General features: G+C 53.5%; 1 protein-coding gene across 5 annotated transcripts in view; it reads right to left on the bottom strand.

Annotated features, from left to right (window-relative positions):
• The window catches only part of LOC140658942 (ankyrin repeat and fibronectin type-III domain-containing protein 1-like), a 260,543-nt gene that overhangs the window by 179,754 nt on the left and 54,075 nt on the right, over nt 1-26,714 (bottom strand). For all 5 annotated transcript variants that reach the window (XM_072878028.1, XM_072878030.1, XM_072878031.1 and 2 more), the window contains one exon: nt 2,596-2,789. In XM_072878028.1, the coding sequence (XP_072734129.1) occupies nt 2,596-2,789 (194 nt within the window). The remainder of the gene's footprint in view (nt 1-2,595; nt 2,790-26,714) is intronic.

Below are 26,714 nucleotides of genomic sequence, written 5' to 3'. Positions count from 1 at the left end.
GTAACCTTGCACAGAGTGACAGGGCACTCCCCTCCTCCGGTGCTGCCACGCTGGAACCGCGGGACACAAAGCAAAAGGCTAGGGAACATGTCCTGGCAGTCAGATGAGGATGTTGCATTTCATCCACGCAGGAGGAGACAGCTTCTCCCACCTCACTTGGACAGCAGCGAGCCGGAGCCAGGTTTCTTCCCTGCAGAGCAGTGAACTCTCCCTGAAGATGAGCTTACCGCCTCTGCCACAAACGGCCCTCCTCCTGCCAAAGCCTTGCACCCCTGTGGGCAAGCCTCTTCCCGAGGTGGCTTTGGCCATGTGTCCCCCCCTCGAACTGGGAGCAGTGGCACGTGCTCAGGGCAAATTCACAAGTTCTTTAAGGAAAGGATCTTCTCTCCCTCCTGAAACCCAGCAGCCCAGCTCTCATTCATAAGTACTTGTGGGAATCCTGCTTCCCTCATCAGCATACCAGGGCTTGTTAACCTCCCGCACCACGCGCTGCTCCGCTCTTGTCCTGCTGTCCAGATGTCACACCCTGCTAGCAGTGCGATCCCTGCAGCTTGAGGGTTGCTGCATCCCTGCAGGTGAGGCCAGACCTTCTGCACTGATCGAGGCCACTGCTTGTTGTCCCAGGGCTCAGACAAATTTAGTGCTGTGTTGTGCAGGTAAATACTGCCAAACCTGCGATCCAGGCTGCGAGAAACTGAGACAATAACCAGGCAATGTTGAGAAAAGCATCTTTTTTTTTTTTCCCTCCATGATAGCATGCTGATAGCCTTAATGAGTAGCTAATTAGCAGTTCCTAACTGAGTTATCAAGGAGCCAGGAAAAGAACCTGGGAGGATCTGGACAGAAAACAACCCTTTGTTCACTCATCCAAGGCTCTGGCTGTGGAGAGCACCTTCCAACCTATGAGGGTTTTCATACTCCTCTCTCTTCTTGGCATCATAGGCACCTTCCAGCCATGAATAAAGCAACATCCTAAATGCTTGTTACGTGCAATCAGGGCTCTTCCTTACATCTGCTGTGCACAGGGTTTGCTCTAGGGTGGCTGTTCCATGGTGCACAAGCATGTCTGCACTCACATGAGAGGAGGCGTTTGCAGCAGAAGGTGATGAGGTTTGCAGTGGGTCTGACTCACGCTGGGACTTCATCCCACGGTCTTACACCAGCCTCCCACTCCCTCCCTCCATCTCCAGCACAGCTCCCTGGAAGCACCAGCACACCAACCAGGGACCTGCCGGGTGCTGAAGGGTGCTCTGGATGCCGTGCCCTCCACAGTGGATGCTCTCTCAGGCACAAGTCCTGCAAAGCACTTTGTTTTGCCCTCTACCGGGAGGCAGACGTCCACCATTTATTCAGGTCTGTCCTTGCGAACCATGACCCAGGAAATCCTGAGGGGTCACAGAACCTCACAAGCCATCTTCAGTTCCAAGCAATGGAGTTGCCTGCCTTTACCTACCTACTCACAAGAGTCCCACTCCCTCGTGTCCCTAGGAGTCAGCTACACAAGCTTTCCCACAGGTCTTCCTCCCACACTGAGACCCACTCTAACAATCTGGTGGGCTGAAAGGAAAACCACGGGTCCTGCATGCAGCGGAGAGCAGTCACTCACGTGCTGCACCACACCCAGGAGCACCACTGCGACAAGCGCAGCAGGACGGGCTCAGCGACGTGCCAAGATCCTCTCTGTGCATGACTTTTAGGAGAATTAGTAGCACCAGGAAATGAAATGCAGCCTGCAGAGCATTAAAATTAATCCAGGGTTTGGACAGCTGCTCTGTTGGGTAGCTCACAGTGATCTGACTGTGAGCAGGCTAGATTTGAAAAAAAATAAAAATAAAAAAATCCAAGGGTGCTGTTTTATAAGGTTTTTATTTAGCACTGGCTTGTCAGCCCTGGCTTGCAGGCCTTATCTTTGTTTCAGTGCTAATAATCCCTTTCCCCATCATTTTTATGGCCCCAGTGTGATTCCATTGGCACCAAAAGCACTGAAACACTTTGGCCATCAACGGTTTTGCCAATAAACTTGTTCAGAGCAGCTGGCCCAACCACATTAGTATTTCATCAGGATCAGCACAAGAGTAGAAGAACATGATAAAAACCCTCAGCTGACCTGAAGGCTACCAGGCTGGGGAGCATTTGCTACAGCAAATCCGCACCCCAGGCCAGGACTGTGGGAGGAGCAGAGTGGTGCCGCTCTCTGTCATTGCTCCCGATGGAGACCAGCAACGAGTACCCTGAAGCCACTTCACGCCATAGAAAAGAGGCACTTTGGCCTGTTGCAGAGGCCAGACAGCCACTGAGGCAGCAGCTTGCCCCAGTATGGGTGGCTTTCACGAGCCGACTCTGCTTTTTCATCAGCTAATACGAAAGATGGGGAGGGTTTAAATAACAGGCTCAAAGAAAGGCTTGGGGGGGGGGAAGGGGAACCCAAACCTCATCCAGAAGGGCTGACTTTGTAGCAGGATAAACCCCACACAGACTGGGGTTGGATTTATTATGTTATTTGTGCCCTAGAAGAAGCAGGTTAAGGTTTGCTAGGATTTTGCAGGCCCCCTGGCAGAATGGGGTGGAAGCTCACCCCAGCGCTGTGGCACTCACCGGTAGAAGGGACCGTGCAGCCTTTCTGGCGGTCAGAGGCCAAGTGCTTCTTGTAGGGCTTCTGCTCCGGCATCTCCTCCCTATACACCGTGGAGTCGAGGAGGGGAAGCCTGCTCAGGACCGGGGACTGCGGGATGCTGGGCAGCGTCCGGGACTTCCCCAGGAGTGGTCGCTGCAGCTTTCTGTCCAGAGACCTTGAGGGGAGAAAACACAGGGCACACTCCTTTCAGTAGGTGAGATGGCTTCTTCAAGCTAGGACCCTTCTGGACAAGCTAGGACAATGCCGTCACTGGACTGAGAGCATACGATCCTTCCCAACACCAAACTGCACCCTTCATTTGCAAAGCTGCTGCTATTTCAGTAAAGCCTTCCCCCTTCGCCAGTGTAATTTAATTAGGATTTGCATCTTGAGCTGCAAGCCACAATCAGCCTGAAAAGCACATGAAGCATTCTAGCACCCACCCCACCTCAAAACTCGGAGATAATCAGAATTAAGCAAATAAACAAACCACAGGGTTCAAGACTGAAAGGATACAAATTCCCTTTAAGAGAGTTAAAAACCCCACTTAGCACTGAGCATTGTCTGAGACACCAGAATGCTTTTTGTGGTGGAAACCAGGTCACTCAGGGGTCCCAGGGACACGCGCTATAGGGAAGGTCCAGACTATAGCAAGACAGACTCACACAGCAGGCACTATGGGTGTCATGCTAAAGGTGTCACGTAGGTGTCATGCAACATGTAGAAACACAAGTTCAAGGTCTCTATGGGGTCAAAACTCAACCAAGTCTGATGATGGGGCTCAAAAGCCACAGGGGTGACCAAGACACACACCAACATGCTAGCAGTGTGACCACGAGCCGCCGCCTCCTCCAAAACCCCAGTGTACGCCGAGCCTCGCAGTGGGGCATGGGAGCAGGTGCCCTTTCTCCAGCTTCACCCTGCAGTGTCCCTCAAGAGATGGTCCTCAGGTGCCATCCTCGGGGATGACACTGGCCCAAGGCCATGCTGCAAAGATCCCAGAAACGTGATAAAAAGGAACGGATGCCCAGCACCACCGCAGTGTGAGGAGACATGGGGGGGATCACCCTGTGCCAGGGGCTGCAGGCTGGGACCACCCCAAGGCTGCCCAGCCCCGTCCCCCACTGTCACGGAGCCCACACCTGAGCCTGACTGAGCTCCCTGGCACACCCCGAGGGGTCTCAGCAAAGGGCCCCTCCTCACACAAGGCTGTTCCCAAATCTCATACTGAATGGTACAACACCTTCAAATTTCCATCCAAAATTCAATTCTTAGCTGGTTTATGCTCATTTGTTCTTGTGCCAATATTAACCTTTAGCTTAAATAATTATTCCCCCTCTCTGGTGTTTGCTCCCATGATTAATTTCCTTTATAGCGCAGCCACAGCCCCTTTCAGCCTGCATTTTTCTGGGCTGATTAAGGCAAGTTCTTTCAGCCTCCTCTCACAAAATGAGCTTTCATTCCCCATGGTTGTTTCCACACCCCTCCCTTGCTCTCCCTCCAGCTCAGACCCAGCATCCTCCACCCGTTCCACAGCATCACGCAGAGCTGAGCTCCTGGTGTGGACAGCAGGGCAAGCGCTCTGCCTCCCTGCACATTACAGCACTAAATTTTATCCTGTTTCCGCTAAGCTGGTCCTCAAGGTCGCACAGGGAGAGTCTATCATGCAAAAGCTCCTGACCCCGGGTGGCTGCCTGTCACCGCTACATTTATTATGATCGTTTTTCACTCCCTTTACAAATGCGACAGCAGCTCCCGACTGGTGTTGGCGTCTGATGTAATTCACTGGCGAGCAGTGACACAGGGGCCAGGGCAGAGCTACGGCACCGTGCAGGACTCCTGCGGGATGGTAATGCATCAGGCGCACAGCAGCGGACGGGCAGCGCTCAGGTAGAGGGCAGGAGCCAAGCCACCGGGAGCCGGGCAGCCCCTGCGCTCACTGCCGGGGCCTCTTGCCCAGACCCTAAAGGACACATCCATTGGAGCAGGGATGGGGACCACGTTTCAACATTCAGGTTTAGAAATTTATTAATTTCTGCATTAATTGCATTTGCCTTTGATTCCCAGGCGCTGTGGGGACAGCTGCAGGGACAGCACCGCCCCAGCCCTGGAGAGGCACTGCCGCAGCTGCACCGGGCGCACAGCACCGTCCTGCCCACTCCAAGCGCCACACTTCACTTGCATCGATGTGAAAACAAGCTACGCCAGGAGATACAAAGCCAGAATTAGCATCCCAAGTTGTTTCTATTTCAGTAAAATGTATGTACCTCTCATTGTAACACATTTCACTGGCACAAAACAACAGGGATGTAACTTAACACATCGCTGTGCTGCATAAATGAGTCCTGGGCTCTGCCAGAGTTCAAAACATTCCATTTTTCTTGCATGTGAATCTCAGTGCTTCTAAACACACCTGCATATAGCTCCATCACCTGCAGAACAGCATTAGCATTTTAAGTGCTAACATCGCTTTGTGCCTACAGTGCCAGTCATACAAATCACACAGGGGTAAAAAGGGAAGAATTCACACCCTTAGAGAAGCAATTTTTAAGTTGCATAGCTGCAGACAATGATTTATATCAGAAAGAGCAAAGCAACTAGAAACCTGTTTAGATCTGAAATCTGAACTCCAATTCCCAAGCACACTCTGGCTCCGTGGATCTACCATCCCGTGCACAACTCCAGTCGCCTCAGCAGCAACTGTCAGCCGGGACCTGATGCCACCGGGAAGTCACATTGCATCTGTGTATCCTACCCAAGCACGCTCCACAGCTAGGCATTATCAAGGATGCCACATCCCATTAGTAAAGATCCCTGATGGAGTGTAAAGCTCAATTAGAAAAGCCATAATCAACGCTGTTACAGCCTATATTTAGCTGCTGTTTGGCATTTTGCTAGAAAGGAGAGCACATAATCAAGTCTTGACAAGGGTGGAAAAATCCTTCTGGCTGCATGCGAGAGCTCAGGCAGGAGCCCAGCGACAGCTCCATCACTCCCAGTCCGCAGACAGATGGGGAAATGTGAGAACAGTCACCAGGGCCAGGTCCCCTGTCACCAGCCCTGGGGAAAACCGCAGGGCACAAGCTGGTTGGGCCAGGCAGGCTGCAAGCCCAGCTCACTGCTCCAGCCGAGCCACAGCCTGTGACACCCAGGGGACACAGGTGCTGCTTCCCCAGGCTTTTACTGAAAGCAAACAGGCTAACAAAAAAAAGCCACTGGGACAAAAAAAAGGCAGAACACATCTCGAAAGATGTGCTGTGTCTGGCACCTTCCCCATGGTGATGTCCTTGCCGGATGGGCTTCTCCATCACCCCAGGGAAAGAGAGGGGAAGGCCTGAGCAGAGATAAAGGGAAGGGAGGGATAGAGAAAAGGTTAATACAAGTTAAACCAGGGAAAGCCAGATGCTGCGAACCTCCTGCAAGCAACTGCACACACCCCCCTCCAGCCCATCCTCCCCACTTATTTTGATGCAGGAGAAGCTGCTTTCTGGTGGGCACTTCCCAGCCCAACCTAGAGAGGACAGAGTCTCCTGCCTACCCAAGGGAAGGATGGAGGAGTCACCACGCCAGCCACAGCAGAAATCCAGCAACACAACAGAGATAGCAAGCAGGAGGGAAAAAATAACCCTAAACCCACTACTCCCACAATCCAAAAAGGACTCCAATAAACCTCACCAATTTACATGATTTCCCAGGAAACTGAGTAAGAAAACCTCCCGCACATCTCCTGGAAATGCCTGAGGATGGTGACCCTCCAGAGATGTCCCATTCCTGGGAAGGGGGAAGCCCTTGCCCTGCCACAGTGCTCAGTCCCAGCAGCTCTCAGACAAACCTGAGCACACACTGTGCTAATCCAGCTCCCCCCAGTCTTCCCAGAGCCAGGCTGCTCACAGAAAATGGGAAGGAGAGAAGAAGGTTAAGCCAGGGAGCAAGGGTAAAGAGGGAGAGGGGCAGAGGAGCGGGGCACCAGCTGCTCCAGACCTTGCTTGCCTGCTCCAGAGCTGTGGCTTGGTGACAGCCATACGCCCTAACATGCAAGGCCATTTCCAAGCTGAGAGGGGGACAACATGTGTCCCAGAGAGCTCACAGCCCCAAAAGGCAAATAAGGATTTAAAAAAAAGAAGATGGAGAAGCCAAACAGCTGCTCCTCCTCCTGCAGGACCACATGGCATTTCACAGGTAATTGTGGGTGGCTCCTCTACACCATTAGTCAATTAGTTCACTCAATCTGCCGAGCAAAGAAAGCTTATAGAGCTGAAGGTTTGGGGAAGAACAGCTAAATGAGGTACTGAGATTAGCCCGGAACTGATGGAGGATGGCAGGGATAGGAGCCAGGAGAGCCCGGTTATTGCAAAGGGACACCACTCCCAGATCTTCCCAGCCGGCAGCTGCTCCTGCCTTTAACACGCTGCTCAGCCTGCTCCTCCAAGGAGGGGTAACTTAGCAACCTGACCTTAAAAACTCGGCAAAGATTTCAGCTGGATTCAGGAAAACGAGAGATGCTACAAGCCCAGAGGAGCAATTACCCCCCACAACCCTCTCTTGGACTGGGGCAAGGGGTAGACGCACCTCTGCCTGGGGAGGAGGGCGAAGGCCGTGTGCACCTCTGCAGCCTGAACCCCACGGCCTCCTACCACAAGCAATGGCTGCAAAATTGAAAGAAAATAAACAACACACCCACATCCATTCCCTGAAACAGCTTGCAGAGACTCATCTGGGTGTAAGGTGATAGGCACAGGGGGACAACACATATCCCGGAGAGCTCACGGCCCCAAAAGGCAAACAAGGATTTAAAAAAAAAAAAAGTGGAGAAGCCAGGGCAAGGAGGAGGTTTCCCCAGTGGTGCTCAGCTCCACGGTGCAGGGTTCATCTTTTACGGCCATCCCTGTGGTGCCTCACCCCACTTTCTGTCCATGCCCAGGGGAGAGGCAGAACCTGCTCCTGCGGGAAGCAGCCAGGAGCAGAGCTGGATCGCAGACACCCCACCGGCCCAGGCTGTGGGCCCTGGCCAGCCCAGCTCCCAGAGCCCAAAGCAAGGCACGGCTGTGCCTCCAGCACCCCAGGTGCGCACGGCACTCACCGGGTGCGAGCTCTGCTGCGGGGAGGCTGTGTGCCACAGGGAAGAGGAGATGAGCAGTGATTTGTGCGATGCTCTCCTTCATCCCTGTCCGGACTGCAGCAGGAGACAAGACAACATCTGCCTACAGCTGGTTTCTGCAGAGGGGCTTCACAGGAAAAGGAAGCGGCAGGAGGAGAGGTGAAGCAGAGGAGGCTGCAAGTGCCTTCGAAGCTGTTTCTGGACAGAAGCACAAGGCGGCAGTGGCAGCCGCCTCCAGGACGCAAGTCAGTGTGGTCCAAAGCCCAAAGCAGCGTTAGGGCCCCACGGAGGGCAGGGAGTGAAGTTTAAGGAGGTGTGGCAGTGGGCACAGCACAGCAGTGGCGAAGCCTAGAGAAGGAGTCTGAGAGGAAGTGATACAACCGGGTAAAATACAGGGCAGCCTCGAAAACCAAAGCCCAAGGATTTAGGAAGAGCGTAGCCTTCACAGGGCATCCGCACGTGTTCAAATCACCATAGTTTGCTCTGGAAACCTTATCAACTGTTAGCAAACCCATGAGTCACTGGTACTTTTCCAGTGACCCTGTGAATTGCAAAGCTAGAGAAAAATCACTGACAAATCTTCCTTTGGCGTTCAAAAAACACCCAAACAGAAATCTTCTTTTCTCGCTGCCCAGTATACGTATCTGAGTTAACTATCCAGCAGCCAATGCAGAAGCCGCAGACCTGCACCAGTTCTCACCTCACGGGCAGTGAGCAGCGACAATCTGCCACTTCTTTGCAGCAGGACCCCCCATCACGCAGAGCCCCATTTTTAGCAGGAGAGAGGAGCAGCCGACACCACCGAGGGAGGCAACCATTTTAAGAGAGAAGCCTGAGCATCGCTGCATGGGACAGCCGAGCCCTGTGCATAGTCCTCTCCCCACCCTGTGCAGCTGCCAGGCAGCTCCTCTCTGTCGCCTGCAAGGTGCTGCTGCCGTGTCCTCCCCTGTTCCCAAGAACGTTCCTGAAGCACGAGAAGTTCAGACAGTCCTAGTCCTGCACTGTCCTCACACAGTCCTAGTCCTGCACTGGGGACCACACAACCATGCTCAGTCACCTTTTAACCATTTGGGACCAGAGAGGAGGAAGCAGCAACCCCTTCTGCTGCCTGCACAGAGCACAGTTGGTATCCCCATGCAGGAGGAGTTCAGGCGCGCGACATCTCTCTCTTCCCAATTCAAGCCAAGCCTCCTCAAAACTGTCTTCATGCTGTTAAAAGGTAACAGGGGCTGAAGAGTGGAGGATGATAGCTGAAAACAGAGCATCTTTTATCTGGCTGTGAAACAGTTTCAAAGCAAAACAAAAACCAAAACAGTATTCAGCTTGCAAGTTCAGAAAAGAAAACAAAAAAAAACCCAAACCATGTGAAGCTATAAAAATACCTTGCCAAGCTCAGCTGTGAGCTGGTAAATACCATAATTTCCACCAGCTGGTTTGCAAAAGCTTCCTCTCCTGCCATCTCTCCAGCTTAAAAGTGCATCTCTCCAGCAGGGGCCATTGCCCAAGCACTGAACAAAACACCTCCCGGCATCAGGGGAATAATTGCTCTGCAAAATTGCTCTGCTTTGCCCTGCAAAACTGCATTTCAATTCGGACAGGTGAGACAGGCTTCTGGGGCCGCAGGGAGGTGCAGGAGAGGAGCTCGCACACCCCACGTGCCAGGAAACACAGGGAGGGCCTCAGCAAAACGTTTCAGAAGAGCTACTTGGAGGAAAAGCATTCAGCACCCATTGCCCCCTGCAAGTCCAGCCATGCCCCGAGACCCAGCCCTGCTCCGAGCACCTACCCTGCTGGGCTGGGGGCCAACTACCAAATTTGCCAGAAGGCCAAAAGTCTTTTTCGTGGCAGCAGCTGCCTGCTGAGCCCTGAGCCCTCCGGTGCGCGACAGCCGGTGTCACACCCGGCGACTGCCAACACTACTGACAGCCTCTCGCCCACCAGGCATTCGCTCAGTGCTAAAGACCTACTGCCGCTCTGCCAGCACTCACCCGCCGGCACCACCAACACCATCCCGTCAGTCCAAGCTGGTCAACAGGCAAAGCCACCCTGGCCGGCCAGCCTCACACACTGCTTCAGGGAAACAAGGTAAAAAAAAAAAAAACAAAACATTAACATTTCACATCAGCAGTTCCGAACCCAAGCACCATGGCTGTGTTTATAGCAATGCTTCCATTTCAACATTTCCTTAAATGTAATCATTAAAAAGGGAAAAGGAAATACTTTGGGGCCAGACACTGCCATTCATTTATTCAAAGTATGTTGGTTTCTTCATTAAAAGAACCTTTTTTTCCAGGTCCATTGCAGACAGTGAACCAAATCCCCAGCCAGCGGGGAGCTCTCCCCAGTCCCCCGCAGGGCTTTCCCCAGCGCACCGCACCCCATGGGGGCCCTCGCCAGCGGTCGCCCTGGCAGACCCCAGTGCAGGCACGCTCTGTCCCTACAATGCCACAAGACCAGCCCCTCCAGATCCCGCAGACGAGAGGAGCCCTGTGCACCCTCTTGCTCACATGCCACGCTGACTCGCACACCATTAACAGGGGCGAAGCGGGCACTGCGCTCTCGGGAGGGCTCTGGCAGAGATGCCCAGCCCAGACCTGCTGGAGTTGCACCTCCTCAACAAAAACAGTCCAAAGACAGAAAGTCCCTCGGGCCAGGGAAAGAAGCAGAAACATTTATGGAGTGTGAACATTTATGCTGCTCACAGAGTTCTCGCTGATAAATGGGGAAAGAGCGCAGACGGAGGTGAACATGTGAATCCCGGCACAACGGCAGAGCAGACGAGCATCCTCCCTCCCTGCAGCTCTACAGCGTGACCTGCATCCTCAGGGACCAGTGTTGCAAACGCCCCAGGGTCCCTGCACCTGTAGCCAGGCTCTGCCATCCAGGCATCTGCGAAGCCGAGACGACAGCTGAAGGCACCTGGGATGCTCCGCAGGGAACACAAGAGGCTCACGGACCACTCTCCAAAAGAAAAAGGGCTGGGCTGCGCTCCCCACCTTATTAAGAAGGGTATTTTAGACGAATTAGGAAGCTCACCTAAAGATCTTGCACACTGAAACTCAGCCCACCAGCAGGATGCCACCCCCAGGGACACGACTCAGAAACGTGACCAGCCCCGAGGCAAGTGAGTGACAACAAAGTGGGTTTGGGACACAGTCACTGTGCAACAGACACATTAAGTCAGAGGACAAACCGACCCAGAGAAGAGTAATGCATTTCCTTGCTTTAAATGGCAAACCTTTCAGTTCCACACCATTATTAACCATATACTGATGTTTAAAGGTGGGGGAAAGCAGACATGAGAAGGGGTTATGTGACCTGCCAAGGGCTAGGACAGAGCAAAAACCTCCCACTTCCCAGGTTCACAAGATGCTGAACCACAGACACCGTGCCCTGGCTCCCACTTTTCTTTTGTGGTGATTACTCATCTCCTGTTTGCCCTTGAAAAATTTCAGAGACAAAAAGCTAATGAAGCACAAATAACATGGAAAAGAAGCATCCTGACTCAAATTTTAAAAGGTTGGCTAACTTGCACGATAGATACGTAACTGCCTCCTTTACATTTGCAAACACCTTTCAGAGAGGACGCAAAGGGGGTCCGGCGTGACGCCCAGCACCGCAGCCACCTCCAGCACCCACTGCCCTCCTCTCAGTGACCCTGCACCGGCACAAAATCACTGAGGCAGGACAGGAGCTGCAATGCTCATTCACTGCTGTCCCCCCAAGCGCAGCACAGCCCAGCCCCTCCCAGGGATGCCCACTGGCTGCACAGCCAAACTCCTGATCCTGTTCCCGGTTCCCAGTCTCATGACAGAGGGCTAGTCTCCCCTGTTGCTTCAAAATCCGAGTCACACGACGGAGGAGACAAAAAGCCGCTGAGATCATCTTGGAAAGGACACTGCTGCTCCTGACAAACACTGGGGAGATGCTTCAGGCATGAACTCTACGTGCTCCAGCAGAGAAAGCATAAAGACACTCGAGACAACTGTCAGGGCTGCTCGGTTTGTTTTAAATCCTGTAATTTCTGCAGCGTGACCAAGTTTTCCAGCACTTGAGGCTAACACTGGCAAAGCTGGCCTAGCTCTGACTACTAATCCCTGGCAAAAATAATTATTTCATATGTTTTGGTCAAAAATATATTTATAATCATAGGCTTGGACAGCATATTGTTGTTTAAACCCTCCTGGGCACCACCTTTCATCCAGAGCCTTAGGCTGGTTTTCATTTTCCTCTGAAGCACCAGAACATCAGTAGCACAAAAGGCAGGTCACTGCCATGGTCAGATGGACAACAAGCCCATTCAACAAGACGGCTTTTTATGGTTCCGACGTGTCATAGTAACATCTCTAAAAAAAAATAATGGCTTTCAATGAAGGAGTAATCGATGGCACGAGGAGCTGGCAGCAGAGCTTTTGGCAAGGGCAGGACCCCCTGCAACAGCGGCTCATGGCAGGCGCTCGCCTCTGCCCTCCCGGGCTGGGGGAGGTTAATGGGTTTTGTGTGTCTTGCGAGGGAAAGAGCAAGGAGCAAACAGCCCCAAAATACCAGAAGGGAAGCCCACCCCCCGGTCTTTGCAGCAGGGTGTTGATCAGCTGCCAGGCTCAGAAGAGCAGCCCTGGCTGCGGGAGCGCGGAGGCCAGGCAGCAGCAGTCAGGCAGGGGTTTCCTTCGAGGCAGGCTCAGGTCTCAGTCCCAGCCAGCCCCGTGGCCTTGCTGCACATCACCAGCACAGAGGGCAAGAAACTGCCCCACAGGGCTGGGCTGCAGGTCCGTCCCATGGGATGCAAGGGACGCAAAACCCCAAAGCATCCTGTTTCTACGCATGAGCCCAGGCACAGCTTTAGCTGCCAGGCTGTCTGTGAGCAATTTCAGCTCAGCACTTGCAGAGAAAGGCAGAGACTGGTTCTGCCAGGGGAAGCACATACCTGCCGCTGCCCCTCAGGAGAAAAAAAAGAGCCCCTAAAATCCTCAGTTTGAATAAGGTCCTGCTCTCCCTACCTCTCTCTGGAAAAGACTAACATTAAAAGCCAGCGCAACTGCTTGCTCCAGGGCCTCACAACGTACATGCGCCGGGGGGGTGAATCAACACAGGCCTGCTGAAACCCACTTCTCCCGTGCCTCTTCTCTCTGCAGTGATCAGCCCTGCAGCCCAGTGCCGGGGCTCCGCTCTCCTTTCCTCCCCTGCACGACCACTTGTACCTAATCAAACAGCACCACAAGGCATTAATAGCACCATTAGTGGGAATCACTTTTATGCTTTGGTCGCGGGATGTATTTTCTCCATGCGTTCCCTGGCAATATTCTCCTACCAGCTGCTGGGTGGTTTGTGCAGGAGCAGGCTGCAGCCATCCGCACCAGAGATCGCGGGGCGATGAAATCCCAAGCAGTCCAGCCCAGCCAACAATAGACTGGGAATTTCCTCAGCAGCAAGCCTTCCCGAGATAAAAATGGCCTCTGTTCCTCATGAATATAAACATGATGTAGTTTTTGTGCCTTTGGAAGGTCGTCAAGGTGGTAGGAATAAATAACCCATGCGCTTCTATTGCTCCAAGTGGCAACCCCTTGCAACCTTGGGGCTGCCAGCTGTGGGCATACCTCTGGAGACTTCTATAACATGCACGAGGACAGAGTTCTTCCATTATCTAAACTTTAGCTATTTGTTCTTAAAGCAACAGAAAAATGTGCTGAAGCTTTCCAGTTTTTCACAAACATGGATTTGCCGCCAAAAAAAGATGCAACAGAGGTGGTCACCTGAATTCTGTGCACAAGGCAGGCAGCAGTGGGCCCAGAGCAGCCGGTCGGCACAAACACCAGCTCCAGTGGCTTCCAAGCACCAAACACCTGTGGAAGGACATGGGTGCTCCAGGCAGCAGTGCTTGCACCCAGGGGGCTGCCTTGGGTGGGGGGCGAGGGTCAGGGCTCTGCTCTGTGCCCCCCGCGCCAAAGTGCCTGCCATAGCCAGCTAACCAGAAGGAGCTGCTTATTCCCACCTGCACTCTTTCCCATCAAAAAATGCAAACTAAAAATATTTTGCATAAATTTGTATAATTGCCAACTATTCCTACAGGAGAAAACACAGAATTTGGGGGAAAAAAAATTAACTTTTTAATTATTAAAGAAAGTATTCTGGTCTTCTCATTTGAAATATTCTAAACAGAAGTCTCCTTTTTTTCTTTCCTCTTTGAAATGTTTCTTCCTGGGTCCAGAAAAAGTCTCCTTTGTCAACCCAACCCCGCTCCCCTTCCTCTCCAACTCTTCAGGAGCCCTGTCTCACTCCACCTCCTGCAGGAGAGCATCAGCTGGATGCTCTCAGGAGCAGCTCTCTCTTCCTGGGGTGGCTGTTCCCCCAGCAAGGGATTTGAAGGAGATAACCCACTCAAACTTCCCCACAGGAGGGTGCCAGGCTGGGCACATCGCTGGTCTGTCTCCAATTTCCCACCCTCGCATAGGGGACAGGTCAGGGCTGGTCACTTTTAGGAGGTCCTTCAGCATCCAAGGACAGGTGGCTGTTTGCAGAACAGGTCCTCCCCTGCTCAGTTTCCTGCACCAGGGTGCTGAGCATGCCAGCGGGGTGATGGATAGATGATACTCTGTGCTCAGACCCTTCCAAATCAGAATGGCATTTCCTCCCTGCTCCCCAGGGCTCTGCTCACCGTCCCCACGGACACTGCCATCCTCACGGGCTCGCCACGTGCCATTCAGCACGTCTCCTTGAGGCACATGAGCACACAAAGCCCCTTCCCTTCACCTCCAAAGCCAAGCGATGCTGATGCAGCTAGATGTCTTGACAGCTGTTAGCAGGGCAGCAACACCCCCAAAGCTCCCCTGCGCCCGGCAGGGCCTCCCTCAAAACCCGCTCCCGGCTGGAGAGCAGCATTTGCTCCACAAGTGGAGCGAGAAAAGCCCCCCATGCCACAGAAGCCAGCAGCTGGGCTTCTTAGCATCCCACACGCACCCCGGGGCTGCCCTGCGTAGGCAGGAGCAGGCTGAGAAGGTCAAACAGGGACAACCTCCATTCAGAAATCTTCCCTTTGCCAGCCACCACTTTTATTAGAAGTTGTTAAAATTCACATCCGCTGTCTGAAATCACTTCCTTCCCCTTCTCCGTGCACAAGTCCCGGTGTGTATTGCTGGTGCTTCTGTTTCCTACCTGCACACCCACCCAGCTGTGACTCAGTGCCAAAACAGTGGGTGAATTAGGAATCAAACAGTCTTTCTTGCAACTGTGACTCACAGGCCAAGGCTTTCTGCTGAAGGAGAAGTTTTCTGTAGTCATGCTACATATGTAACTCCCCTTAATACCAGTATAACTTCCCCTTCCTCCCACTACCCCATCCAACTACCATTCCAAAATAAAGGATGACTATCCATTTTTTTCTGTCTAATCCAGGCAAAGATTAGCTTCAGCTTGTGCAGAAAAAAAGTCAGCTCCCAACCTCATCTTCTGTCCCAAAGATTAGCTTTAAAGGGAGGCCAGAAGCTAGGCAGAAAGGAAGAACACCAAGTGCAAACCACATCGCTTGGCTTTAGATACAACATGGTCCCAAAACCCAAAAAGATGACACCAAAACCTCAGGCATACTTTTCCAGCCTGTCAGATCCAGAAAGCTTGAGTTTCCCAGCCAGCTCGCAGGCCCACAAGTGCCTCTGGTTTCATGGGAGAGATCTTAAACACACCTCTACCTACAGCCACAAGAGCAGGCTTTTTGAGAGCATAAAGGCAGAGCAGACGAGAGAAGCAAGGCACCCCTGGCTCTGTCCACACTGCTTCCCCTGTTAATGTGCTGGTGCCCGGCACCACAACAGTGCAAGAGAGGAGGGAGCCCACAGCCCACTCTGAGACCAGGAACGCTGTAGAGCTGTGGCCAGGTTACTGGGTGCTGAAACCAGAAAGGCACCCAGGCATCCCCCAGTGCACAGAAACCTCCATGGAGAACCAGGATGTGTCAGGTTCCGGTGGAGAGGCCCCTTGCAAGGACAGGTTTACGGGAAGAGAGATTTCTTGTCCATGCGCTGCTCCCCAAGCCCCTTCCTGCTAGATCACAGCCACAGTGATGCAAACAACAGGGGAGAGCAAAGCTAAAAAGCCTCTTTAGGTTTAATATGCAAAGCCCAGACAGCTCAATCAAGCAACAAAAGCTAAAAGTCATTTCCTCCCGTGGCACTGCCACTCTGCTCACAAAACACAACCGTTTACATCTGACGGCTTGTCATCTTTGTGAGACACCAGGAATGCAGCACTCCCACAGCCTGAGGAAAAGCTGACGCAGAGGAGAGGGGAGGAAGACATGGTCCTTCACCTCACCGCGCACCACCAGCACGGAGGGTGAAGGAGGCAGCTGCAAAATGCAAGAGCTGCAAGGCGCTGGTCACCCCAACAGCCACAACGACACAGGGCTGCGATGCCAGACGAGGTGGGAAAGAGCAGTGGCAGCACTCCCGATTTCAAACAAGCTTCACCCAACTGCACACAGGCTGTGCTTGAGGACAGCCATCCATCCAGCTGTGCAACCCAAGAGCACCCTGCGACCTGCCATCAAGCTCCCCAACCAAGCATCTCTCTATCTGGAAGAGACGGAAGTTTTCAGCTCCAACTCCTAAAGCTCTTCCTCCTGTTCTTGCACGGCCGTGCAAACGATATTGGCTAAGTTGTAAAGATGCTGAATGTCTGCTGCCTGCTACAGTTAACAGGATTAATGGGCACTCAGCACTTCTGCAAAGCAGGCCACGGTCTGAGTCACTAACACTGGATTTAGAACTCTATTTCCAGCTCAGCCTGGTTAGGCACCGGCACAGAGCACTTCCACGCAGTAGTGATGGACATCAATTTTTTTTTTTTTTATAGGTAACAATGATCTGTTGCAGCAAAAATGCAAATCCATGCACCCACACACATTTTCCTGCTGGCCTCCCAGAAGGCAAGGAAGGTGTCAGAGCTGGGAAGTTTGAAATACAAGTGCCACCAACACCTTATTGACTAATTTCAGGTGGAAACTTCTCACTTAACCCAAAACATTTCCAAGATCCTTTCTTGTTTTCTCTTTTAAAACGCAAGTATCTTTCCATATTGACGTGTCATTTGGAAGCAGAAAGGTTTTGTCCAAAACATGTCAAAAACAAAGGGGGAAAAGTCAGTCAGACTATCAGCTGTGTATGAGAGATCCTCAGTGTCCCTTAGAGATGCCTCTTTGGGGACAAGTTTTACCACATGTTAAAAGCCTCTCACCCAGCTCAAGCTGCAGGATACAGTACTTGGGAAAAATGGTCCACATTCCTTTGCAACACTAAATGCTGCAGGTGGGTGCACAAGACACACCCAAGCACCCATCGAGCTGGCAGACAGACAGAGGCTCCCCTGGAGCTCCAGGCACTGCCCTGCCGCTCTGCACACCCCGACTGGCTGCTTGCTCCATCCTACCACCTCTTCCCTCCTACACGTGTTTAAAACAGCCAGTTTTGACTAAAAACTCCTGGATTGGGACTTGAAAGGAGTGGGCTCAGTCCCCAACACTGTCCCCCATGCAATACTGGGCAACAAGTCCCTCCCACTGTAAGAGAAGATCAGGTTCATGACCACGTGAGGAACCCAAATATACATAAGTCTATGGGACCTGATAAGATGCATCCCAGAGTCCCGAGGGAATTGGCTGATGTAGTTGCCAAGCCATTCTCCATGATATTTGAAAAGTCACAGCAGTCAGGTGAAGTCCCTGGTGACTGGAAAAAGGGAAACATTGCACCCATTTTTAAAAAGGGTAGACAGGAGGACCCTGGGAACTACCGACCTGTCAGCCTCACCTCTGTGCCTGGGAAGATCATGGAACAGATCCTCCTAGAAGCTATGCTAAGGCATATGGAGGACAGGGAGGTCATTCAAGACAGCCAGCATGGCTTCACCAAGGGCAAGTCCTGCCTGACCAACCTAGTGGCCTTCTATTAGGGAGTCCACATTAGTGGACAAGGGAAGAGCTACAGATGTCATCTATCTGGACTTCTGTAAGGCCTTTGACATGGTCCCCCACAACATCCTTCTCTAAATTGGAGAGATATGGATTTGATGGATGGACTGTTTGGCGGATGAGGAGTTGGTTGGATGGTTGCATCCAGAGGGTAGTGGTCAATGGCTCAATGTCCAGATGGAGATCAATGACAAGTGGTGTCCCTCAGGAGTCTGTACTGGGACCAGTACTATTTAATATCTTCATCAATGACATAGACAGCGGGATCGAGTGCACCCTCAGCAAGTCTGCAGACAACACCAAGCTGAGTGGTGCAGCTGACACGCCTGAGGAATGGGATGCCATCCAGAGGGACCTGGACAAGCTCAAGCAGGGGGCCCATGTGAACCTCATGAGGTTCAACAAGGCCAAGTGCAAGGTCCTGCACCTGGGTCGGGACAATCCTAAACATGGACACAGGCTGGGGGATGAAGGGATTGAGAGCAGCCCTGCAGAGGAGGACTTGGGGGTACTGGTGGATGAAAAGCTGGATGTGAGCCAGCAATGTGCACTCGCAGCCCAGAAAGCCACCCGTATCCTGGGCTGTATCACAAGAAGCATGGCCAGCAGATCAAGGGAGGTGATTCTCCCCCTCTACTCTGCTCTGGTGAGACCCCCCTGCAGTACTGCGTCCAGCTCTGGGGTCCTCAGCACAGGAAAGACATGGACCTGTTGGAGCGGGTCCAGAGGAGGGCCACGAAAACGATCAGAGGGTGGAACACCTCTCCTATGAAGAAAGGCTGAGAGAGTTGGGGTTGTTCAGCCTGGAGAAGAGAAGGCTCCAGGGAGACCTCATTGCGGCCTTTCAGTACTTCAAGGGGGCCTATAAGAACGATGGGGACAGACTTTTTAGCAGGGCCTGTAGCGACAGGACATGGGGTAATGACATTAAACTAAAATAGGGGAGATTTAGACTAGATATAAGGAAGACATTTTTACAGTGAGGGTGGTGAAACACTGGCCCAGGTTGCCCAGAGAGGTGGTAGATGCCCCATCCCTGGAAACATTCAAGGTCAGGTTGGACGGGGCTCTGAGCAACCTGATCTAGTAGAAGATGTCCCTGCTCATTGCAGGGGGGTTGGACTAGATGGCCTTTAAAGATCCGTTCCAACCCGAACCATTCTATGATTCTAACACAATACCACTGCGATACACACCAGGATGGTGCACAAGGCAGTCATGCTCCAGTGATGGGGACTCTTGCAAGGCTGCACTGTAAGCCAGAGGCAGAAGACCTGCTGCCATTTTTATCTCTCTCATGTTGTGTGCAGCTAACACAGGATTTGTTCCTTCAGTGTAGTTTTCCAGCCCCAAAACTTGCCAGAACTCCTCTTCCCCATCACGACCGCGTGCTTGAACACAGACACGCTGCCAGAGCTGAAGAGATATTTTTAAACACCCAAAAAACAACTAAGCACAATCCTGCCAGGAAAACATTGCCCACTACCCCTCCCCACTCACCCACCTCAAAGCCCATCAAACTACAAAGCAAGGAACATGGATCAGGATATCAGCATGGAAAATACCCCCAAAGGAGGGGAAGTAACAGCTCCCTGAGCAGCTCCTCGGTCCAGCCTCTCATGAGGCCCAGGATGGGCTCCGACTCCAACAGAGCAGCAGGGACACCCGGACCCACCCCTGCTCCCCCTGGGAGTGCAAAGGTGGAGCATCACCTGGAGCACCATTCCTTCAGCTGGAGATTGTCTAATGACATGGGCAAGACAGCCTGGGCAAGCTGGAATTTTTATGTAATTTAATTCTTACATAATTTAATTAATTGCTAATTAACATCAACCTCCAATCACCAATTTAGATATTGAGAAAAAAAGGCACTGAAACCCTAAAGCAAACACCCTGCCTATCTGCTCCCTGGTTCAGCACAAGCCAAGCACCTCTCCTCCCCATTCCCCAAGCTCAGCTTCCCTGGATTTCGCCACAGGTCACACCACTGCCCCCCTCCCAAGCCAGGAAAAAGCTCCTCTCCTGGAGCCCACCAAGGATGTAGGCTCTTAACCCCTTAAGTTTTCAGGGGTCTTCAGTTCTGCTGCCTCCAAGGCCAAAGGTCTCCCCCAGAGGGGGACGTGAGACCCAAAACCAGGCACAAATCTCTCCTCCCTTTTCCCCCATCCTGAAGATCTCCTTTTTCATAAGCAGGTCAGCAATCTCCAGGTAAGCGTGTCAAAGCCCCTCTGTGGCAACCGTACAGGGCTCTGGGGACCACACAGGAGAGACGAGGTGACAGCTATCAAAGAGGGAACATGTCATCAGCCTCCTGAAGCCAGGTGAGCAGACCTAGCCAAAACCAGTACTGGGCCAAGAGAGAAAGACACTAAATCAAACAGCCTCCAAGTTTGCGCCTAGAGGACAAAATGCCCCTCAAAAGCCACTCCTGGACAGTATTTGGGATTTTTAATGAAGTGCCATTTGTTACTGCTGCAAGTCACGGCTCCCACAAAAAGACGGGCATTCTTGGGGGGTTTCTGCTTGCCGGCATTGCATTCAGGCTGAGATCAACTCCAAGAGTCTCCTTGAGAAATTCTCCAAAAACAGTTAGCTCCATCAGATGATGCTGGATCCTTGTCCTCCCAGAATTGCTGCAAGTGCCCAGGATGTCAGTCCAGCACTCTGCCAGGCTAGCTTGCTGCTAAGCAGCCTTGGCTGGAACCAGCAGCCTGGACAGGTGCCAGTCTGCTTCTGAAAACTTCAGCTCACCCTGGAGCCTCCCCTGGTACATGCAGCAGAGCAAGACCATTTTCTCAGCCCAGTTACAAAATAATAGCCTTCCCGATTTTCTCATCCACTTTAAAAGCTGCAGGAACCCAAAAGTAGTTGTCCAGCCCTTTCAGTTTAAAAATATCTAACTAAATAGATGAGCTATTTTGTATAACCTGTGTTTTCCTTTCATTACTCCCCCGTGCCAGAAGCAGATCCTCTCTACCCGTCCTGCCACCACACAGAGAGCTGGGCACGAGCACCTCGAGGCTGGCACCATAAGATAATACAAAGAACAAAACCCCCGAACCTCAGCAAGCACCCCCAGCCCCTCCTGTCTTTTGCCCATGGGCACCTGCATCCAGTGCTGCAGCCTCTGAGCTGCAGAGAAATCAACCCCTGCGATGATCCAGGGGTTGATTTCTCTCTTCATCCTACAGAAAGCGGTACAGCTCCAAAACCAGTCAAGTTGAGCATTTGGTTCATCCATCAATGCTTCTACTAGAGTGAAAAAGTTACTGCAAATAAATCACTTACTTCCCTGAGATCGGCTCTGGCTGCTAGGTTTACGCTCAATCACTACACCAGTACAAGCTGCATGCTGGGGACAGTCCAATCCCCAGCTTGTCACACCTGGAGCCTCTCAACCCCCGGCAATCTGCCTGTCCAATTGATTTAATAACATGGGGCAACTATGCCACTGCACCGCAGCAGAGCATCCATCCTCCTGCTGAGCATAGCTGGCAAGTCTCAGGTTGGAAAAGCCTCCAGCTGACATAACAGTGAAGGTGTAAACCACGACGTAGCTCTGTGCCACAGGTCACGGCAGAGCAGGAGGGCACGGGGCACATCAGAGGCTGAAGAGCTCCTGCAAGCATCATGTTTGGCCAATAGGACCTGAACACGGGGGGAGATGATGCTATTGCTGGGCTCCTCTTCTGTGCACAAGTTTGAGCCCACAAATTCCCAACCCAGCAGACTTACTCAACCCACCTCGTACGCACTGCTTTATCTGGAGGCGTAGTTTAAAAATGCAGGCATATTACTTAAGACCGTAACTACATACCTGCTAATATCTGTTAAGTCCTATGAGAATGCGTGGGACCACTATATTTAGAATTTAATAACTCCAGTTAGTGCATCCTCTTTACTGCAGACCTGCCTGCGTTTGTTTGCTGTGGTCTCAGGGGACTACATGGCTTTGGCAAGCGCAGTGGGAGCCGGGCTGCCCTGAGCCATGCAAAGGCCAGGGCAGAGCTCCAGTGCGGTCCGTTAGACATCACACTGCCGAGCCTGAGATGCAGGGTCTCTGGTACCTCCATGCACATGGAAACATGGCGTCTGAGCATCTTATTTCCTCATTTAATTTGCCCATAATAGTGTGAAGAAATGAAATAAAACCAGGAAGTTGTTCATCAGAACTAGAAAAAGCACTGTCTAGAGAAAGGACAGGGTCAGACAGGGCCGCAGATGCCTTTCATTTGCTTTCAGATCCCAGCCATGAAGCGTCCAGCTTTCTGGCTGCAGGGGCCAGTTCAGCTTGGGTCAGGGGTCTCAACTGGGGCTTCTCAATGTACAGACACTGGAGGGAAAAAACGGGTAAAATCTCAAGTAGCTTTGGTGAAAAGTGACACTGATTTCAAAAGCTTCAGTCAACACTTGTTTTTACTTCCATAATCAACAGCGTGCAATCAAGGGAACAGGCTCAGTATCTGCAGGGGCACTCGAGCCCTGTCTCTGGGGGAGTCGGGGGCACCAGGAACACTGTCTACATGCTCAGAGCCAGCCCAGAGGAGCTGCCCTGGAGCAGCTGCGTGGCACAGGGGGCAAAACACGTGAAGGAGCAGGGAGAGCACGGCTCCCAGCATCTTGAGCTTGGCCACACTGGACCACCCAGGCACATGGAGAAATTTCTTCTTGGGGGAACCACGTCCACCAGCCCCACACAGAGCAGAGCTTCAACAGGCAGCAGCCCCGAGGGCCATGACTGATGCATGGTGAGCCACGCTCCCGCGCGAAGGAAGCACTCAAACACGTCCATACCCGGCATCCCCCACGAAACTTTCATACATGAGCTACACACCAGCAATGCCACTTTTGCGGCTAATGCCCTAGAGTTAGAAAGGCACCATGATATCTCCCTTTACATGGGAAACCACCCAACTCCCCCCAAAACACGAGGTCAAGGACTGTAGCACCCTCTGCACAGGGGATCAATAGGGTGCAGAGCCCCAGGAGCACTTCCTCGTCTCCCTCATGCCAGGGAGAGGCCGAGACATGGCATATGCTCACTCTCCACATGACGCTCAGCTGCACGCCAGTAAACCCCAGGGACGTGCCATGCTCAGCAGCACCCAAAGAACCGACCTTCCTCACACCCAGCTTGGGGGGGTGTGCACTGGCACAGAAAAAACCTGAGGGCAGAAGCCCTGCACACAATACCCAGAAAGAGCAGAACAAAGCTCAGCCACAAATGCTCCTGCGTTTATGGAGAAACCGTGCCATGCTTTGAGCGAGCGGGGAAAAGGCGACTGTCTCCTGTAACCACTGAGTGAAGAGGGGAGACAGCAACAGCACGTCACGTCTCACTGTCTCAGCAGCAATGCGGAGAGCAGCAGGAAGGGCCCAAGCGACAGACCTCTAACTTCTTTTTGATCCACAAAGATACTGTAATAACCTTTACAGAGTACGAGATGCTCAACAACCAGGGAAGAAGCTGAATAGATATCTTGGTGCTATTTTTTCCCCCCATGTGTCCCCACATAGACCCTCACCCCTCCACAAGCAGGGAGGCACCATGTGCAGGTCAGCAGGAAGATCTGGGGACACACACTGCTCAGGCTGGTAACCCTCTGCCCCACCATGAGCCCTCAGAGGTGAAAAGCCCAGAGCAGCATCAAGTGCTGCATGTCCTACAAGTGGTTCATAATATCCAAGGAGAGATAAGCCACCCAGCAGAGAGCAATTTTCTTAATTGCAATAACTATGTTTACATTGCAAAACAAGGATACATACACCCTACAGCTGGGACGGGCCTTGCTGCCTCCTGCCACGACCCTGAGCGCCCTGACAGCAGCACGCTCCCAGGGGATTTCCAGTCAGCCCAATGCCACCCTTCCCCGTCCCCAGCACGAGTCCCCAGTATCAATCCACACCCCAAACGAGCTGATGATGAACCCGGTGTCTGTCTGCCCAGAGGAGCCCCCTCACCATTGCACCCTGTCCCCAAGTACAACTGAGACACACAGCTCCTCCCCTCCCCAGCCGCTGCGTACCAGGAGGCTCCATCAGCACCACGTACACACAGGCTTCCAACTCCACCTGTGAAGCAGCTTCTTGCTGCCGGTGCAGTCAGGATTTTGCATGCGGCAGCACGAGGGGCAGAGGGAGGGAAAGGCAGTTACGGTACAATAACCTCACTACCATAACGAGGAGACAGTGCAGTGGCACAACACAGAAAGCAGAAGACAGAGGCAAGCAGGTATACGTGCACCCAGTCACCCAGCAGACGTCTGAGATGTACCACCAACACCTGGGACGTGCCCTGAGCAGGGAGACAAACACTGGGGCGCGGAGCCTGCTGGAGATGTCCCCAGGCAATGAGCCGCTCAGGGGCCCCAGACAGGATGGAGGTGATGCTTCCAGAGCTCTTGGCTTGCTCCCAACTCCCTCCCCAGCCCCAGGAGAGGTAAAGGGAAAGCAAAGCACCAAGGACTGCATCTCCCACCCCGCAGCCCCCTGGGCACACACGGAGGCACCAGGACAGACAGGCCACTGCCACCCCGTACCTGCACTCCGTGACACTACAGCAACAGCTCCCACTCCGCCGGCCCCGCCGCCCAGAGCGCAGCTCCGTCCTCGACTTCCTCAGGCTGAAGTACTCAGTCAGCTTCCCGAATGAAGCCATGGCCCCCACGGCGTCCGAGCGTGCGCCCGCCTGCGTCCCTGGGCGCCGGTCCCACCGCACGCTCATGCATGCTACACCCCGGCTGTGCTCGCTACCTCGCGCGCTCTGTCAGCCCACAGGACCGGGAAGGGAGCGCTGCAAGTCAGAGAGAGAGAGACAGCACAAGACAGGAGGAGTTTAGCCAGGAATTACTGGACAGTCCACAGCACGCTCCGTGGCGATCCCTCAAATTTCGAGGGTAGGAAGCCCTGCCTCCCCAAGCCAACCGCAGGTGCCGGGCTGCACGAGAGCAGCTGGCATCTGCACACTTATATAGTGTGATGCTGCAGAGCTGAATTGGGGGGTGGGGGGGGGATAATAATGCCCACTAGAAAGGATCCCTCAGTAGCGATGGCACAGGTCTGCGAGCCCCCACGGTGAGTGGCCACTTGGCAGGTGAGGGAGCTGGCCTCTAGGGAGATGGCCCAGGTTGGCTGTGGTGGCCCTTGGCTGGGCGAGGGGGTGCTGTCTGGATCAGAAGGCTATGAGAAACCCTGAGAAATCGGCTGTTCAGATGAATTTCCAAAGGGTCCGTTCTTATGGCATACGGAGACCAGCACAATAGGTGGAGAGGATCCCCGCTTGCTCTTCTTGTGGCTATTCAGAGTTCACCAGTTTTCCTCCCTCCCTCCGTTCCAAAGCAGAAGGCACCCCTTAGCCTCCAGCAGCACCTACCTAACACGATTTTCCAGCCTGACACCAAACACCTGAGCACAAGGAGAGGGACAGACATTTAAAGCAAGCAAGTCTGATCCAGTTAGAGATCACCTGCGGGCTCTGCTCCCCAAGCTCCAGCACAAAGTCTTTCTACAGCAGGCAATGGATAAAGGGATGCTGTGAACCTAAAGGGAAATCCTACTGCCAAACCTTCCCTAGTCAGGAGCACTTGTCTCTGCATCCTCAGTGCGTGATGCCAGCTGGGCGGAGGAAAAACATGGGCTTCAAAACAAATCTTGCTACAGCCCCACGGAGCAAAGCCAGATTAGGTCAGTGAAGCATGTCCAGGGGAAGGGGTGTCTGACAGCGACTCACAGCCATGCCAAGAGACCCTCGAGGAAACAGCAAAGAAAACCAACGTTAACTCAACTGGCAGACCAGCAAGCTACCTTCGCGTCCTCTTGATCCCTCCGTCGTGGATGCCATGTTAAAAAATAAACAAAAACCCATTCATGGCTATTTCCCTGCTCAGAGCCGACACCGCAAGCAGCCCGCTCGCAACGAGGGACGACGATCCGCTGCCGAAACCCTGCCGTGTGCCTTGCCGAGCCCCGCTTCCCTCCTTCCTTATTTTCTTCCTTTTCCTCTAGGCTCTGGCTCAGCTGCCCGCTCCGAATTAAGTGCCTGCAGCAGCCCAGGGGCACCCGGGCGGGCGCCCGCCCCCTCCGCCTGCCCGTGACTCGGAGCGGCCGTCACCGTCCCTGCCCCCGGTTCTCCGGGGGGGCTTTTCAGTTGTTGCAACCGTCTCCGCTCCCTGCCTCCCCGCTCCGGGCGCCGACATTCATCCCACCAAAACAGAGCGAACCGGCGCAACCCTGCGCACAAAGCGGCGGGCTGGCGAGGCAGCGGGGGGGGGCCCGTGGCCGGGGGGGGGCCCGTGGCCACGGGGGACCCCGCCAGCCCCTCCGCCGGGCAGCCACACGGTCCCCCAGCACCTCCTCCCTCCCGTCACACATCGGGAGGGGAGAGCTCGGGCTCGCTTCCCTCTCACAGCCAGGGACAATAAAGCCGGCTGCCCGCTGCTCCGCACAGCCGCCCCCCTTCGTCTCCCACCTTCTCCCTCCGATGGGCTCCACCGCTGCCGGGGAGGGCTCCAGGGCGCTTCCTAAAACCGCTTCGTTTGCGGGGGAGGGCCGAGGCAGAGCATCCGTTCGCTGGCGCGCTCGGGCGCAGCGTGAGCGGTGCCACTGTCACCCCGCTTATCTCTCTCCGGCTCCCCGTTACCAGCCGCAGCGAAATGCAACGCGTCAAAGGAGGTCAGCGGAGCCGGGGGAGCGCGGCGGGGGCTGCCGGGAGGCAGCGGAAAAGCAGCCGAGAGGGAGAGCAGACAGGCGGGAGGCAGAAGGGGACAGCTCTTGTTCCCCCGCTGCAGAGGAACGGCGCAACGGCGGCTCGCTCCGAGGCGGCTGGGTTAAGGCACACACGTGCCTTTGGAGAAGGACAGCAGCGGTTACCTGGCAGAGGGGATGTTATCTGCTCCTGGGCTACGCAAAGGCAACAGGAGAGGGGCTGGGCTGGGCTGGGCAGCAGCAGGAGCGGAGAGGATGAGCGAGGTTAATTTGAATCCCTCTCTTCTCCTCTTCCTCCGCACCACCTGATGGGAGGGCAGAGGAGCAGCAATGCTGCCCCA

This window comes from Ciconia boyciana, chromosome 13 (genome assembly GCF_034638445.1).
Source record: "Ciconia boyciana chromosome 13, ASM3463844v1, whole genome shotgun sequence".
NCBI classification, from domain to species: domain Eukaryota; kingdom Metazoa; phylum Chordata; class Aves; order Ciconiiformes; family Ciconiidae; genus Ciconia; species Ciconia boyciana.
This window is presented reverse-complemented; position numbering and strand designations above follow the sequence as displayed.